The sequence below is a fragment of the Hypomesus nipponensis genome, chromosome 9 (genome assembly GCF_054491055.1).
Source record: "Hypomesus nipponensis isolate SF chromosome 9, ASM5449105v1, whole genome shotgun sequence".
Lineage (NCBI taxonomy): Eukaryota > Metazoa > Chordata > Actinopteri > Osmeriformes > Osmeridae > Hypomesus > Hypomesus nipponensis.
The window spans coordinates 15030001-15044921 of NC_140369.1; the positions used below are offsets into that span (position 1 = coordinate 15030001).

Sequence of the window (14921 nt, forward strand, 5' to 3'; positions counted from 1 at the left end):
GCAGAATTATATTTTATTTTATGTATTTATTTAAAGAAACAGGGACAGTGTACAATAAACATTAACCTCAAGAGGAGAGATGGATAGTACCAGGTTTTAGCTCAAGAGCTCATTTTCACCCGTAGTCCCTGTCCCATAGACTGTACTTATACGGACAATACACCATTGTTTCCCAGAAGAATCGAAAATACTATGAAAATCTTATTACTGCTAATGTAATATTACAGATGTTAGGTGCCTTCTTGGATTTCTTGTTGGTCTTTTGTCTGTACCCTTTAATGCATCCTAGTCCCCTTGCCCATCTCCTAGCCCCCCTGTTTGTATCCTAACGCTCCTGTTTGTGTCCTAGCCCCCCTGTTTGTATCCTAGACTCCCTGCCTATTTCCTCGTCCCCTTGTTTGTCTCTTAGTTCCCTATTTGCATCCTAGTCCCCCTGCCCATCTCCTCTTTCCCTTGGCTGTCTCTGCCTTCCTGCGTGACTCCTACTCTCTGTTCTAGTGTGAGTAAATATAGCATATTTTAGCTTGTACTGGGCTGTGTCGTGCCGGCTGCTGTTGCCTGCAAAGCTAACTGCTATAACATCTCCTCATGACACAGCTGTAGCTACTGACAGACATCCTCACGACACATTCACACAAACAACACCACACAAGCTCACAAAAAACGCACAACCTAAGAGAAACATTGACATGGCTGCATTTGCTTTTTTCTGAAAATCTCTGACTTACAGTTCAAGACAAATCAAGAATCTAAATTACCAGGTCATTTTCAAGAACTACAGTTGGGTGTACTAGGAAGGAACCTCGAGCACCATGCTTAAAAACAGCTAAAACTGCTCTCTCTAAAACAACTGCAGGCCAGAGAAAAATTTCTGCTGATTCTGAGAGAAGAGAGTTTTGTGAATACGTCTGGAACAGAAGGGATGGGTAGGGTGACTCTGTAGTGCCTGTGACCTGAAGTGTTGAATCATGTCTGGAATGAAGTCAGTTCCTTGTGACATTCCTGCATGTGTGAGATGTGCACTGGATGTGTGTGAGATACCTGTGATGCCCGGGTGAAACGTGTGGTAAAACTGCCGTCTATATGCGCCTAAGACTGCGTCTGTATGAAGCTTCCACATGGTGTGGGTGTGGGGTTTGTGTCGCATATGTGCTGTGAAGTGTGTGTGCCTTTTATGAGGCGTGCCTATGTTGTGTGTGCCATGTCTGTGTGCCTCGTGAGTGTCGTGCGTGTGTGCCGTGTGGTGCTCACCGCTGAGGCAGAGGCTGAGGGAACACAGGCTGTCCTGGCAGCAGTCCTCTGGGCTCTCCAGCGCCCCCCGGGGGTCCCGCGCACGCCTGCGTGGTGACATCCTCCTCACCACCCTCAGAACACGGCTCACCCCTCGCTCCATGCTGGCACACATCACCAGGATGCCCTCCCCCGCCTGGCCTGGCCTGGCCTCGCCCCCCCCCCCCGCCTCCCCTCTCCTTCCTTCTCTTCTCCTCTGATGTGTCCTCTCCTCTCCCCCTACCTCATCAAATAACTCCTCCTCTTCTCCTCTCCGCTCCTCTCTGCAGAGTTAGCAGGGCACGCGATTCACAGCGGAGAACAAGCGAGCAGGGAGTCTGCCTCTTCCTCTCTCTCTCAGAGCTGTGAAAAATATCACAAACCCTGCCCGTTTTTTCCTCTCTTTCCTTTTCCCTCTCCCTCCGTCTCCTCCTATTCTCTCTCTTTTCTCTCTCCCACCCCCTCTCCCCCCCCCACTTTTTCTCCCTCTCTGTGAAGCCCTATCCCACGGCTTCTACTGAAGCAGCCCTCCCTCTCTTCCTCCTTCCTTTCCTCCCTCCCTCCTTCCCTTCTCCTCTTTCCTCTTTAATCTTTCTCCCATGCCTCTCCATAATGAGCTCATCAGCACCCAGCAATGCTGATTATCAAGAAGAGGTTAACCTGTGACCAGAGACCACAGACAGAGGGCCAGAGAGAGGGAGAGAGAGAGGGAATGGAGAGAGAGAAAGAGAGAGTGAGAGGAAGAGAGAGACAAAGCGTGGAAGGAGAGAGACAGTCCAGATTGACAGAGATCAGAGAGAGAGAGAGAGAGAGAGAGAGAGAGAGAGAGAGAGAGAGAGAGAGAGAGAGAGAGAGAGAGAGAGAGAGAGAGAGACAGAGAGAGAAAGAGAGAGAAAGAGAGAGAGAGAGAGAGAGAGAGAGAGAGAGAGAGAGAGAGAGAGAGAGAGAGAGAGAGAGAGAGAGAGAGTGACAGAAGAAGAAAGAGAGAAAGACACCAGTGCGAGAGACCACGGAGACCGATCGCCATGGACAGTTTAAGAAAGAACATCTGAATTTCTCTGTGGGAATAAACTTCAGTCCTTCCACTTCAAACAAAACCAAAAACATGGACTGACCCACTTTCCAGCCGCTCATTGACAGAGAGAGTAAGAGTTGTGTTTGTCTGTGTTTGTGGACGTTGCATTTCAGTGGGGCTCACAGCGAGTGTCAAACATCATTTACAATGTACATTCTGCTGTTTGAGGGTATTTGGCCCCATTTGGACCCATCCCATGATGTCAACAGCAGCATCAGTCTCCTGTTTCAACCACTTCCTGGTTGAGAAAAAGAAGAGCGGGGAGGAGAGGTTTAGGGAATTTAATTTACCTGACTGGGAGACGGGAGACGTATTCTAACTCAGGACTCGTCTGTCACACAGGAGACATCGTTAGTAAGAGACACAATGATCAGTTCAGATCACATCACAGTTGAGGAACAACTTTTTGATTCCCACCAAAATCCATGAGCACAGTGTTAAAGTGTGGCGCATGGCCTAGTTTCTTTCTCTCCTGCTCTCTCTCTCTTTCTGTCTCTCACTCTCTCTTTCTGTCTCTCTCTCTTTGTCTCTCTCTCTACCCTGTGCTAGTGTAAAAGAGATCAGACCAGAGAAAGAAAAAAACAGAGAGGGAGAGAGACAGAGAGAGGCAGGATGGAGAGAGACAGAGAGAGGCAGGATGGAGAGAGACAGAGAAAGAAAGAGAGAAGGAAGCAAAAAAACAAAAAGTGATGGCTCGGCATTTCTCCACCGTTCTCATCCTTATTTCAGTTTGTCTCTTTCGTTCCTGGTTCCTGTGAGGCGTTCCTCCTCCGCCTGCGCTTCTAGAAGCTTCTCCCTGACTGTGATCTCCCGTGGGCTGCAGGAAGCCCTGGCAGGTGGCTGTCTGGTACACAACGCCAGAGTGCGAATTATACAATGACAATCAGGGGGGGGTTACGATTACAGGTAAGAGCGATATATAAATGTATTGACCCCCCCCCCCCCCAACCTGTTGTTTTTACCTCTTTTGGGAGGGTCCAAGTCTTAATTAAGGGGGTCAACCCCCCCCCCCCCGTAATTTTAACCCTGCACAACGCCACACTGCTGTTTCATCAATGGCCAATCCTGGTTGATGTTGGATCTGTGCTCGCATACGCTTACACAAACACACACAGACGAGCGCACACACACTTGTATGCGCGCTCATGAACTCATACACACACCCTCCCTCCCTGGAGCTCTTTTCCAATGTTTCCACTGGCAGAGCAGCAATGACTGGAGCCCAGAACTGAATAGTAGAGTGGTAAACTGTAGAACACTGTAGAACACTGCAGAACTCAGTAGAACATGGAGATGAGAGGAGAGGAGACGTGAGAAGAGAGGTGAGGTGAGGAGAGTAGAGTAGAGGAGAGAGGAGAGTTGCTGACACCTCTGTCACATAGAGGCAGACTGTTAAGTGGGTCAAACATGTGTAGGGTAGAGATACTGCTGAGCTTCTCATCACACTGACACAGGCTACACAGATAAACACACACACACACACACACACACATATACTGCAAAGTCTTACATAGATGCACACACACAAAAAAACACACATAGAAACGCTGCAAAGTCTGACACACACACACACAGACCGGTACTGTGCTCAGCTCTGTTTCAGACAGTTAGAACAGGTACTGTACTCCTGTCAGCTCTGTTCTTAAATCAGAGACAGCCACCCTAGACTCAGCTCTGTTCTTAAACCAGAGACAGCTACCCTAGACTCAGCTCTGATCTAGAGGAACAGGAACTATGATCAGCTCTGTTTTAGAGGGGTACTGTGTGAGGCTGTGCTCCTGAATGGGCTGCGATGTGGGTCTGACTGACACTGATCAGTGTGACAGGAACAACCCAGCAGCCCTTTCCTCTCAACGGGGGGGGGGGGGGGGGTCAAAGGTTTGTACTCTGCTGGAAGTAATGGACTGCAGGACCGGGGGTATAAAGAGACAAAGAGTGAGGGAAAAAGAAAAGAGAGAGAGAGAAAGAGGAAGACAGAGAGAAAGAGAGAGAGAGAGAGAGAGAGAGAGAGAGAGAGAGAGAGAGAGAGAGAGAGAGTGTAACAGGTGAGCCTCTCCAGCAGTAGGGACGTTCCCCTCCAATGAGACGCAGCGAGGAACTGGCCATCCTGTCCCCAGAGACGTCACACGCACTACCACAGACAAGCACGTATTTACTGTTCAGGAAGGGTTGCTCAAGCTGACATTGCATGTTCATTCAACACGTTCACATCACAGTTCTCAAAACAACCAGGCTGTACCTCCCAGAAATAGCAGTGTGATATTTATATAAAAGGATGAAGGGAAAAAGCGAGGTGGAAAGATAGAGAAAGAGCATCAGACAAATATAATGAGAGAGAAAAAGAGAGGGGAAACAGAGGTCATATAGAAAGAGTAAATGAACCAATTGAGGAGGAAAAAAATCTGAAAACAGAAAAGAAAAGAAACATCCATAGAGAGAGCAAGAGGAAGGAAGAAAGAGTGAGGAAAGAGAGAAGGAGAGAGAGAAACAGAGACAGACAGAAAGACAGTAGGAAAGAGTGAGAAAGAGAGAGGTAAAGAGAAAGAGAAAGTGTGTGTGTGTGAGAGAGAGAGAGAGAGAGAGAGAGAGAGAGAGAGAGAGAGAGAGAGAGAGAGAGAGAGAGAGAGAGAGAGAGAGAAAGAGAGAGAGAGAGATGAGCTCCCCAGCTCCACTGAGCTGCTAAGGCTTTTATATCATTTACATTCTGCAGTGGCATTGATGAAGACTCTCCTCCAGGAGACATGAATAGTGGAGGATGTGTTCTCTAGTCTGATCACAGAGCAACTCTATCTCTGCCTGTCTGCCCACAGGTCAGTCTCTGTTTGTTTGCCCACCCATCTGTCTACCCACCTGTCTGTCTGTCTACCCATCTGTAAGTCCACCTGTCTGTCTGTATTCCAGTCTGTCTGTCTCCATGTCTGTGTCTGTCTGTGTGTGTGTGTGTCTTGCCTGAAGATTGAAACACAGTCAGCACAAACCAGAGCAGATACAGCTCCAGAGCCTGTCTCCTGGGGACTGCACCCTGGAGAGAACCCAGCTGCAACAGAGGGGTGGTGTGTCGCAATGTGTGTCTGTGTCACTGTGTGTGTGTGTGTCTGTCTGTGTGCGTGTTGCTGTGTGTGTGTCTGTTTCATTCTTTGTGTGTGTGTGTGTGTGTGTGGAGGGGGAAGGGCGATGGGGGGAGGTCTGTGTTCCTTCTCATCCTAATCTCAGAGCTCTGAGTTCCACTCGCCAGCCTGAGGCTAGAACACCTTCTGAGACAGAGACAGGGTGGAGGAAGAAGGGGAGGAAGAAGGAGAGGTGTAGGGGGGAGGAGGTGGAGAAAGGGGAGGGTAAGGAGTGGGAGAGGGAAGGTAAAGAGGGAGAGAGGGAGGGAGGGGATGGAGGGGGAGAGGGAGGGGAAGGAGGGGGAGAGGGAGGGGAAGGAGGGGGGTAGAAAAGGAAGAAAAGAAGGAGTAGGGGAGGGGGAAAAGAAGGGGACAGGAAGAGGAGGAGGAGGAGGGGTGTAAGAAGGAGAAGATGAGCAAAAGATTTGATCTGTCTTAAAGCTTTGTACATTAACTGTACATTTTCACAGGCTCCAAAAGTCTGAGACCACCAGTCAAGATCCTTATATTTTGCATTTATTTCAAATGTCATTTCGATTTTTTTCATTTCAAATGATAAAATCAGTTTCATAATTTGAGTAAAAAATGTACATCTCAGAATATCTTGGTATTTGGTACGTAACCCCTTTTTTGCTTGAACGACATTGTGCATGGATTCCACAAGTTTGTGCAAAACCTGATGACCCATGTTGTCACAGCAGGATTTGGCAATGTTCGAAAGAGCTTCGTGCAGTCACAGAACACTTGGCTTTCTCACTCTTCAGTTCCCCTGTGAACTGTTCAGTGTGGCCTCAAACAGTTGAACGTGACTGTGTGTCATATCCTGCTGTGGCCCCTCCCCTCCACCAGCATGCGTTCCATGGGGAGATGACAACACACTAAAACATTTTATTTTCAATTATGATAGGTAATTGAGCTCCCTGCAGTCACAAATGCACTCAAATGGAATATGTCAGTCACACACACACCACACACACACACACACACACACACACACACACACACACACACGATTATCATTAATCAGAAGATCCCATCCCATGTGTGTTTTAATGGTCCTCGCCAGCCCTCCTGGGAGATGCCTGTTCATGCTGAAGCTGCTTCTCCAGTCAACAGCCACGTCACATGACTCACACTGAGGATAAATATACAAACTGGGGCAGTGAGCGTGACTTCCCCTCGCTCTCTTCCCTCCTTCCCCCCTCTCTCTTTCAACCCCCTTCTGTTTCTCGACCTCTCTCCCTCTCTCGCTCCCACACATACACTTACCCTATCCCCCTCCTCCCCAACGTAGCACCCCCACTTGCTCCCGTCTCCCCCTTCTTTGTTTTGCTCCCTCTCTCTGATCTCTCCATCGCTCGGTGCCGTCGCATCAGCGGGGATGCAGCGCCCTCTAGTGGTGGAAGGTGCAGCAGTGCTCGACAGAGAGACCAGAGTACCAGCCAGGGCTCAGAGTGATGATGTGATCTGTCAGGCTCCTTCACACCAGGTGGACAGGGGGGGGCGTCGCGACCCCAGGCCTCGTCTCCATGGACACCCGCCAGGCCTTGGGAGAGAGCTGAGAGGTTACCAGGCTTGAGAGGTTCCAGACTTCAACACACACCTGGACGTACCACCGGAGGAATTAGAGCTGACATTCTTCCGCATGGGAACCCAAACAACTAACCAGCAGAATGACAACAAGAGAACTAGCACCTTAAGGTCTAAGGTCGCAATTTTTTCCCTCCGTGTTAGAATAAGGCCTACTCTTCCAAACCAGTGTTGCCCCCGGAAACTGCTGTTACACCTGTTAACCTGCTAGGTGTGATTTCCTGTCAGGTGACAAATACAAGGAACCAGAATAACAAATAATAAGGCAAGGATCATTTTAGCCTGTCATCCCATGCATGTCAGATGTATGTCTACCACATGTGTTTGTGTCTGCCTGCCTGTCTGACTGCCTGTCTGTCATGTGTGTGGGTGTGTGTATGTACGTGTGTGTGCCTCTTAGCAGAGACAGAGGGAGTCAGAGGGCCAGCGGGCCAGCAGGCTCCCCTGGGGTCGGAGACAGACAGGCCAGGCAGAAACTCCCCCCACCTGAGACCAGGACAGATGTGACTGCTCCCACTGATGGGGCTACACTGCTCATCTGCCACACACACACACACACACACACATATACACACACACACACTCACACATATACACACACACAAACACACACACACACACATATACACATATACACACACACACACACACACAAACATATATTAGCACTGATAGACAAGAGCACACACACACACAATCGCTCAAACGTTGGCACAGACAGACGCACACACACACACACATGCACATACACAGAGACCCTTATGCACATACACACACTATTCTACACGTTGAGGACAGAATACCCACAGAGACACATACAGACACACGCAAACATGTTCACATACATGGATACTAACAAAGTGCAGACAGTGGACCTACTGGTCCAACATGGTCTCAATGTGGACTCTGGGTGTGGATTGATGAGAGAAACAACAGGTGAAGTAGAAACTGCTTTTATGGGAGCATGTGTGTGTGAAGGAATAGCTTCGTCATTGAACCCATTAAAGCTACTGTTGACAAGGAGACACCGGGCTCATTTCTGAAAATCTGAAGTGAAAGAGAGGGGGAGAAAGCGAGAGAAGGAGAGTAGAGAGAAATAGATTAACTGAGAAAGACAGAGAGGTGAGAGAGAGAAAAAGAGAGGGGATGGGAGGGAGGGAAAGGAAAGGAAAAAAAGAGAAACAGAGAAAGAAATCTAGAAAAACCAGCAGGGTTTGTTACTTTAATTATTATCTGAGGCTGGGCACAGCTCGACCAGCACAGATTAGCAAAGTTCTGGCAGTATCAGCGCAGCTCAGATGGGTAATGGTGGTGAAGTATGGTCGGCAGCTGATGGAGAATGATTTCAGAAGCAGCAAACACAAAATATAAATAATTTGAAGAGCATTTTAAGGATGAAAAATGAGGCAGTCAGAAAATGATCGTGGTCTGGATGTGTCGTCTATCAAAATGAGCATGACTTCCTCCTCCCCTCCCCTCATAGGAAACACACAGCCTGGAGACTGGGAGCCTGTCCTCATGTCTGGTCTGAATAGGGTCACCTCCAAACACACACACACACACAACATACCACATACCACATACACCACATACACAGACCACACACACACATGCACATGCACACACACACCACACACACATGAACACACACACACACTCAGGGCTCCCTGCTGTTGAAGGTCCTCGGTGAGGACTAGAGCAGAGAGATCGCTAGATGACATTTCCCCTCCACCTGCAGGCTTTCTGTTATTTCCACTGTTGCACTTAAATACCATGACCTCTCTCCATCCCCTCTCGTTCTCTGTTTCTCTCTCTCTGTCTATCCCTCTCTCTCTCTCTCTCTACCTGTCTCTCTCCCTCCTTCTCTTCATCCCTTTCCATTTCTGTCTCTCTCTCCCTCCATATCCATTCCTCTTTCTTTCCATCCATTTCTCATTCCTTTTCTCCATCTTGCCATGTATCTCTCTCCTCCCTTCCTCCCTCTGCCAGACTGACTAATTGTAGCAGTAATGCATTTATGTATTCATGCGTTCATGAAATAATGTGCCAGTTTGCTTCTCATTATTCCCCTAATTTGACTGGGTTCAAGTTCACTCCATTTATTGTGTGTGCATGTTTGTTGGTGGAAGGGGGGGGTGGTGTGGGGTGGAGAGGGAGGGGCCTCTGAACCTAGTGTTTAGATGAACACAGCACACATAATGAACAAACACACACACACATACACACACAGGAAGCACACGCAGCTGGACAGACACATACCATCACACACACACACAAACAAACAGAAAACACGCGCGTAGGCTGATCCGCAAACACACACCCGTTGACACAGACAGATTGACAGGCACGCGGCACAATCACGCAAGTGAGAACGGAAGGACACGGTCTCGAACGAGCCTCTAAAAATCAGCAGTGCCTCCACATCTCCAGTCCACAAGATAAACACCGTAAACCTCCGGCTCACTGTCCTGGCCGATGCCTCTGCAGAAACGTCATCAATAACACAATCTGTAGATTGGCCTTAATCACGGTGAGAGGACACACCAAGGAATCCTGATCTCCAAGCTTTTGTCGGGACGTCTAATAATAACCTCTCACTCAGGCGTCCGTCAAGCTGATCTGCCAACGCCAGTCGACAGCTCCAGTGTTATTAACCCGGATGTGGTGCATGGCTAACGTGCTAATGTACTGTGTGGGTATAGCGTGGACTGGCAGGCTAGGCTAAACTCAGGCCACTAGCCTGCGGTATCAGCCCCCTCAGACTCAGCTGGAGCACGCTGCAGGCTGTATACTGGATATACCTCACATTAGAGCAACCCCCGCACTAGAGAAACCTCACACTATAGATATGCCCCATTAGAGATACCTCACTATAATAGATATGCCCCACCAGAGACACCTCACACTGTAGATATGCCCCACTAGAGTCACCTACCGCTAGAGATACGTCATACTGAAGATACTTCACACTTCCCCACAATAACTCAAATTAGAGATATGGGGTCAAGATTTCTCACACTCGCGATACCTGACACCAGAGATACCTCACGATAGAGCTCTCCAACACTGGAGACACCTCACATTAGAGATGCTGCCCAATAGAGATACCGAACACTAGAGATACCCGACACAAGATATATTTCAGACTAGACATACCCAACACTAGAGATAGCTAACACTAAAGATGCCTGACAGAAGACATACCTGAACAAGAGACACTGCTTCCATTGTCGTGTTGGAGAGTGTTGCCCACCTAACCCACGTTGTCTAGTTTCTGTCAGAGTTAACATACCAATCTGGGAAGCAATGATTGGAACTACTTCAACACAGCGCAGAATGGAAGTCAAGATCCATTACAAGTGCAGTCAGCAGATCAGCTACGTTCAGTTCTCATGAATGAGACATGCGGAGCAGGGTGTCTGGTGTTCGGAGACTGTTTATTCAGAGCCCTCTCCCAGATCGCCCCAGGCTAGCAGCCCATCTCTCAGCCCCAGGAGCATCTAATATTCATGGGCCTTTTAACGCAACAGGCTGAGCTGCTGAAGGCTACAGGTGGCTAACCTCCGCACTACCTCCCCATCTCCTTCTTCTCCCCCTGACAAATAATGTATCTCTTGTCCAATCTATCTCCATGTCTTCCTCTCCTCCTCCTTGCTTCCCATTAGTGTCAACCTGCTCCCTCCTTCCCTAACCACTTTCTCCATGCTCGTTCTCTTCCTCTCCGCATCCCCTTCTCACCTTCTCCACTTCCCCACCTCCTCATTGCCTCGCTTGGTCCCGTCAGCATTTACTCACCTCTGTCCTCTCCCAAATATAAACTGAATGAAATAATTGCAGACGATTACACAAAGAATACATTTCAATGACAGAACTGTTAAAACTGAGTAAATGGATAAAATGTATGAAATCTAAGTATTTGACAATACCCTCAAGCACAAGAAATAATCCCAAATATCTCTATGTGAGCTTTGCACTTCATGCAATTCACTGCAATTAATGCAAATACAGGCAGGAGAGGGCGACTTTAAAATGGTACATTGAGCAAAAAATGTGTGTGAAATGCTTGTGTGTATGAGTGTTAGTGCCTGTGACCATTTTGCCTGTGAGCATGTGTGTGAGTGTGACTACAGTGCTTACGTATGTGTGTTTGTCATTGTGTGTGGGTGTGTGTGTGTGTGTGTGTGTTTGTCAGCGTGGTTGTGGGGGGGTGTGTTTGTCAGTGTGTGTGTGTGTGTGTGTGTGTGTGTGTGTGTGTGTGATAAGCCCTGGCTGAAAGCCTCATTCAGAGGGATGCAGGAGAATAGTATGCTGCAGAGGCTGACTGCAGGGAGATGCAGGAGGTTCAGGAGCTGAACCCAGGGAGACTCCACTCTAGAGAGACTGTACTGTATTCTACTGTAGAGAGACTCTACTGTATTCTACTATAGAGAGACTGTACTGTATTCTACTGTAGAGAGACTTTACTGTAGGGAGAACCTAATGTATTGTACTACATGGAGACTCTAGTGTAAGTAGACTGTATTATCTTCTACTGTCCTTAATTGATCTCATACTCTACTGTGTCTGTGTTTGTGTCCACAGTGGACACGGTTGTGTCCCTACTGTTAATGATGGCATGTTTTCCACCTTGGCTGTGAAATGAAAAACGGAACAATAACATGGATGGTTGCCGCAGCCCCAGTGTGGTCTAGTCCAAGCGTCTGCCTGGGCTTCTGCTCCTCTGTAGGAAGGCTGCGCGTCTCCCTCTGTTAACATCTTCCATGACTAGGACCACTCTGACATCTGGCCCGCAGCACACACACTCACACACACTCACACACTCACAAACACACTCATTCAGTCACACACACTCATTCACAAACACACACTCACTCACTCACGAGGCTCTTGTGCACACAGGCACGCACTTTCATACACTGGCAAACATCCTCAAACACTCACACACACAATGGCACAGACACACTCACACACAATATCACACTCACGCACAGTCATACCCACATATACACTGCCTACCACAGACGGAGTGTAGCAATCCGGCTGTACCACACACACATGCACGGTGTACAATAGACAAGATTGTTGCTGAGTGTTGCTGGGATGAAAGCATGTCAGAAAGCTCTCCTCTGTCTGGGTGACCTCTCTAACAGACAGCACCCCCCGCCAGGCACCGCAGAGATGTCCAAACACTACACCAGCACAGCCATGGCATGGCCATTCCACATGCACTGCGTGTGTGTGTGTGTGTGTGTGTGTGACTAAGACTTATCCGAGAGACCAAACGACTGGTATCCCATCTCCCTTGGTGTAAATAGGAATTTGTGACATACAGGGGAAATTTGAACCTGGGACCAGTGCTGCCAACCCAGGTTCAAACCCAGCAAACGAGGTACGGCTGTATTTTCATAAACAGTTTGATATCCCAGACTGGACTCGTCTCGCACTGTGAATCTTCCCCTTGCGCATCAGTGTCTGTCGACACCTATACACCATGTACCACAAGGGGTGTATTTGTTCCAACTCTCAGGGCGGCCCCAGTCTCAGCCCTGCTGTGTGCAGCCTCAACCTTCACATCTCCTCCAGACCTGCAGTAAGCCCTCCTGGGGATCCTGTGTACACCTGTGGTGGAGCTCTGTGAACAGAGGGGAGTCTGGACACAGCAGGGGGTCCCCTCAGAAGAGCTGAGCTGCCTCTGAGACTGACACACCACGAGCAGTTTGGAGGAAAGCCTCCTCTATCCCACGCTAGGCTGCAGTCGCGGAAGTGGCCGTGTCCTCCCCTTCACTGTCTCTCACACTGTAAAATATACCTCTATCTTTCTCTCCATTTTTTATTTCTTTCCCTCTATCTTCCTGTCTGTGTGTCTAACACCGCTATCTCTCACAATGGTTGTCTCTCTTACTTAAGAATCCGTCTCTATCCTACGCTCAAACACTGCCAAACTTCTATGTACCTCCTCTCTCTATGCTCCAACAGTACATCACACTAGCCGTATCCATGCTGCTTACTTCTCATTCTCTAAGCCTCTCTCTTGCACCTTTAAATCACTTGTGGCAGGTGTGACTGACTTGTGTTTAAGTCTGCACATTTAAAGCATTTAGTTTGTTCCATATCGTATCCCTGCCTGTCCATGTCAGGATTGGATCACGTCCTTCATTTTTCCAGGTTGAAACGGGACAAAGAAATAACACCTGGCTCTCGTGCAGTCTCCACACCCCCCGACTCCCCCCCAATCATCCTCCATCATGTCCTGTTTCATCCTGGTGAGCAGCTCCTTTACATGTCTCCCCTCCTCCGCCTCCTCCTTCTCTTCCTCCACCATCATTATGGTGTCTAGATGACGGTCCTCTTTGACAGGTCTCGCCTCCTCCTCTCTCCTGCTGCCTAGCACGTGTCTCTCCTGCTTTAAGTCTCTCCTGCTCATTCTCTGCTCCTTCAGAGAGAGCATGTCTGCACGAACACAGAGCAAGCGCCAAACAAACTACAATAACACTATCTGAAAAGCCAGGCTACATCAGTTTTAAATTAAACCGTCCATTCAATTCTCCAGAACTTTGTGACGAGAGAAGCTTCTCTTCCCCAGCAGAGATGATGCGTCCATCTTTGAACTTTAATGGAAACTAGAGAATTCTGTCATTTAAATAATTACAAGGACCGCGGGGGGGGGGGGGGGGGTGTTCATACTGTCATAATTGACTGTTGGAGAACATTGTTAGGGAATAATTAGCTTTCTTAATTTATTCAAATGGTCTCAATGAAAGCTAATATTACATTAATATATGGTCTAATACAAGGAGGCAAAGCTGAGAGAGGACAGATAACATGGCTTTGGTAAATAGTCAACATCCTATATATCCTTATGTTAGCATAGACACAGAGAGAGAAAAGAGAGAAAGGCTAGAGAGTACCACCTATAGAGAAAAGAAAGCAGGAGAGGAGAAAAACTAAAGCAAAATTGGGGAGTATCATTCACAGAGAGAGAGAAAGTGTGAGAGAGAGCGAGAGAGAGAGAGAGAGAGAGAGAGAGAGAGAGAGAGAGAGAGAGAGAGAGAGAAAGAAAGAAAGAGAGAGAGAGAGAGAGAGAGAGAGAGAGAGAGAGAGAGAGAGAGAGAGAGAGAGAGAGAGAGAGAGAGAGAGAGAGAGAGACTGGAAAGCAGCTGGCAGAGGGAGGTTGTTTCATAAGTGTTGCTTCAATAGGCTTTATTGATTGATCGATTCTCTCCTCTTCTCTTCTCCTCTCTTCTCGCCTCTCCTCCCGTCTTCTCTTTTCCCAGGAAGTGGCTCTCAGTAGATTAGCCAATGGGAAGCTAGCTGCTGAGGACAATAGGCCGCCTGTAACAAAGACTGTGTCCAAGACCAGCAACAAGACTGCATGTCATGTGAATTCCTTCTGTTAGGTAAGTACGCAGGGTAGAAAGACGTGGGGTAAAAATACGTGAGTGGGGCTCAGAACTGGGTGATCTGTGCATCCCACTGTGTGTGTGCATATGTGTGCGTGTGAGTCTGTGTGTGTGTGTGCCTTGGTATGGTAACAAAAGCTAGCGAGGCTAAAGTCACCAATCAAAGTCCCCATCACAGTACTATCTCTACTGAAACATCTGGAAAGGATTTACTTCCTCTAACTTCCTCTTCATTCAGGAGAAAGACTGTCCAATCACATTTGGTAATTACTTTTACACTTAAAGTACTCAGGGACTCAGGGAGAGAACAACACTAGTTCTACTGCTTCAAGTAAAGTTCAGATCAAGGTCTGAAGCTGTTTCTGAGGTTGGACGGCGGTCCAGTTTCTTTTTGATAAGGCCTGGTGTGTTCATGTTGATAATGAATGCTGTATGACTCTCATGATAATGTTTGGTGAGTAATGTTCATGTTAATAGCCC

General features: G+C 48.1%; 1 protein-coding gene across 1 annotated transcript in view; it reads right to left on the reverse strand.

Annotated features, from left to right (window-relative positions):
* Window positions 1-1393, reverse strand: part of grip2b (glutamate receptor interacting protein 2b) — a 45050-nt gene extending 43657 nt beyond the window's left edge. Inside the window, exon 1 of the mRNA XM_084705842.1 lies at window positions 1252-1393. Within this exon, the coding sequence (XP_084561968.1) occupies window positions 1252-1393 (142 nt within the window). The remainder of the gene's footprint in view (window positions 1-1251) is intronic.
* Between the last annotated feature and the right edge of the window lie 13528 nt (window positions 1394-14921).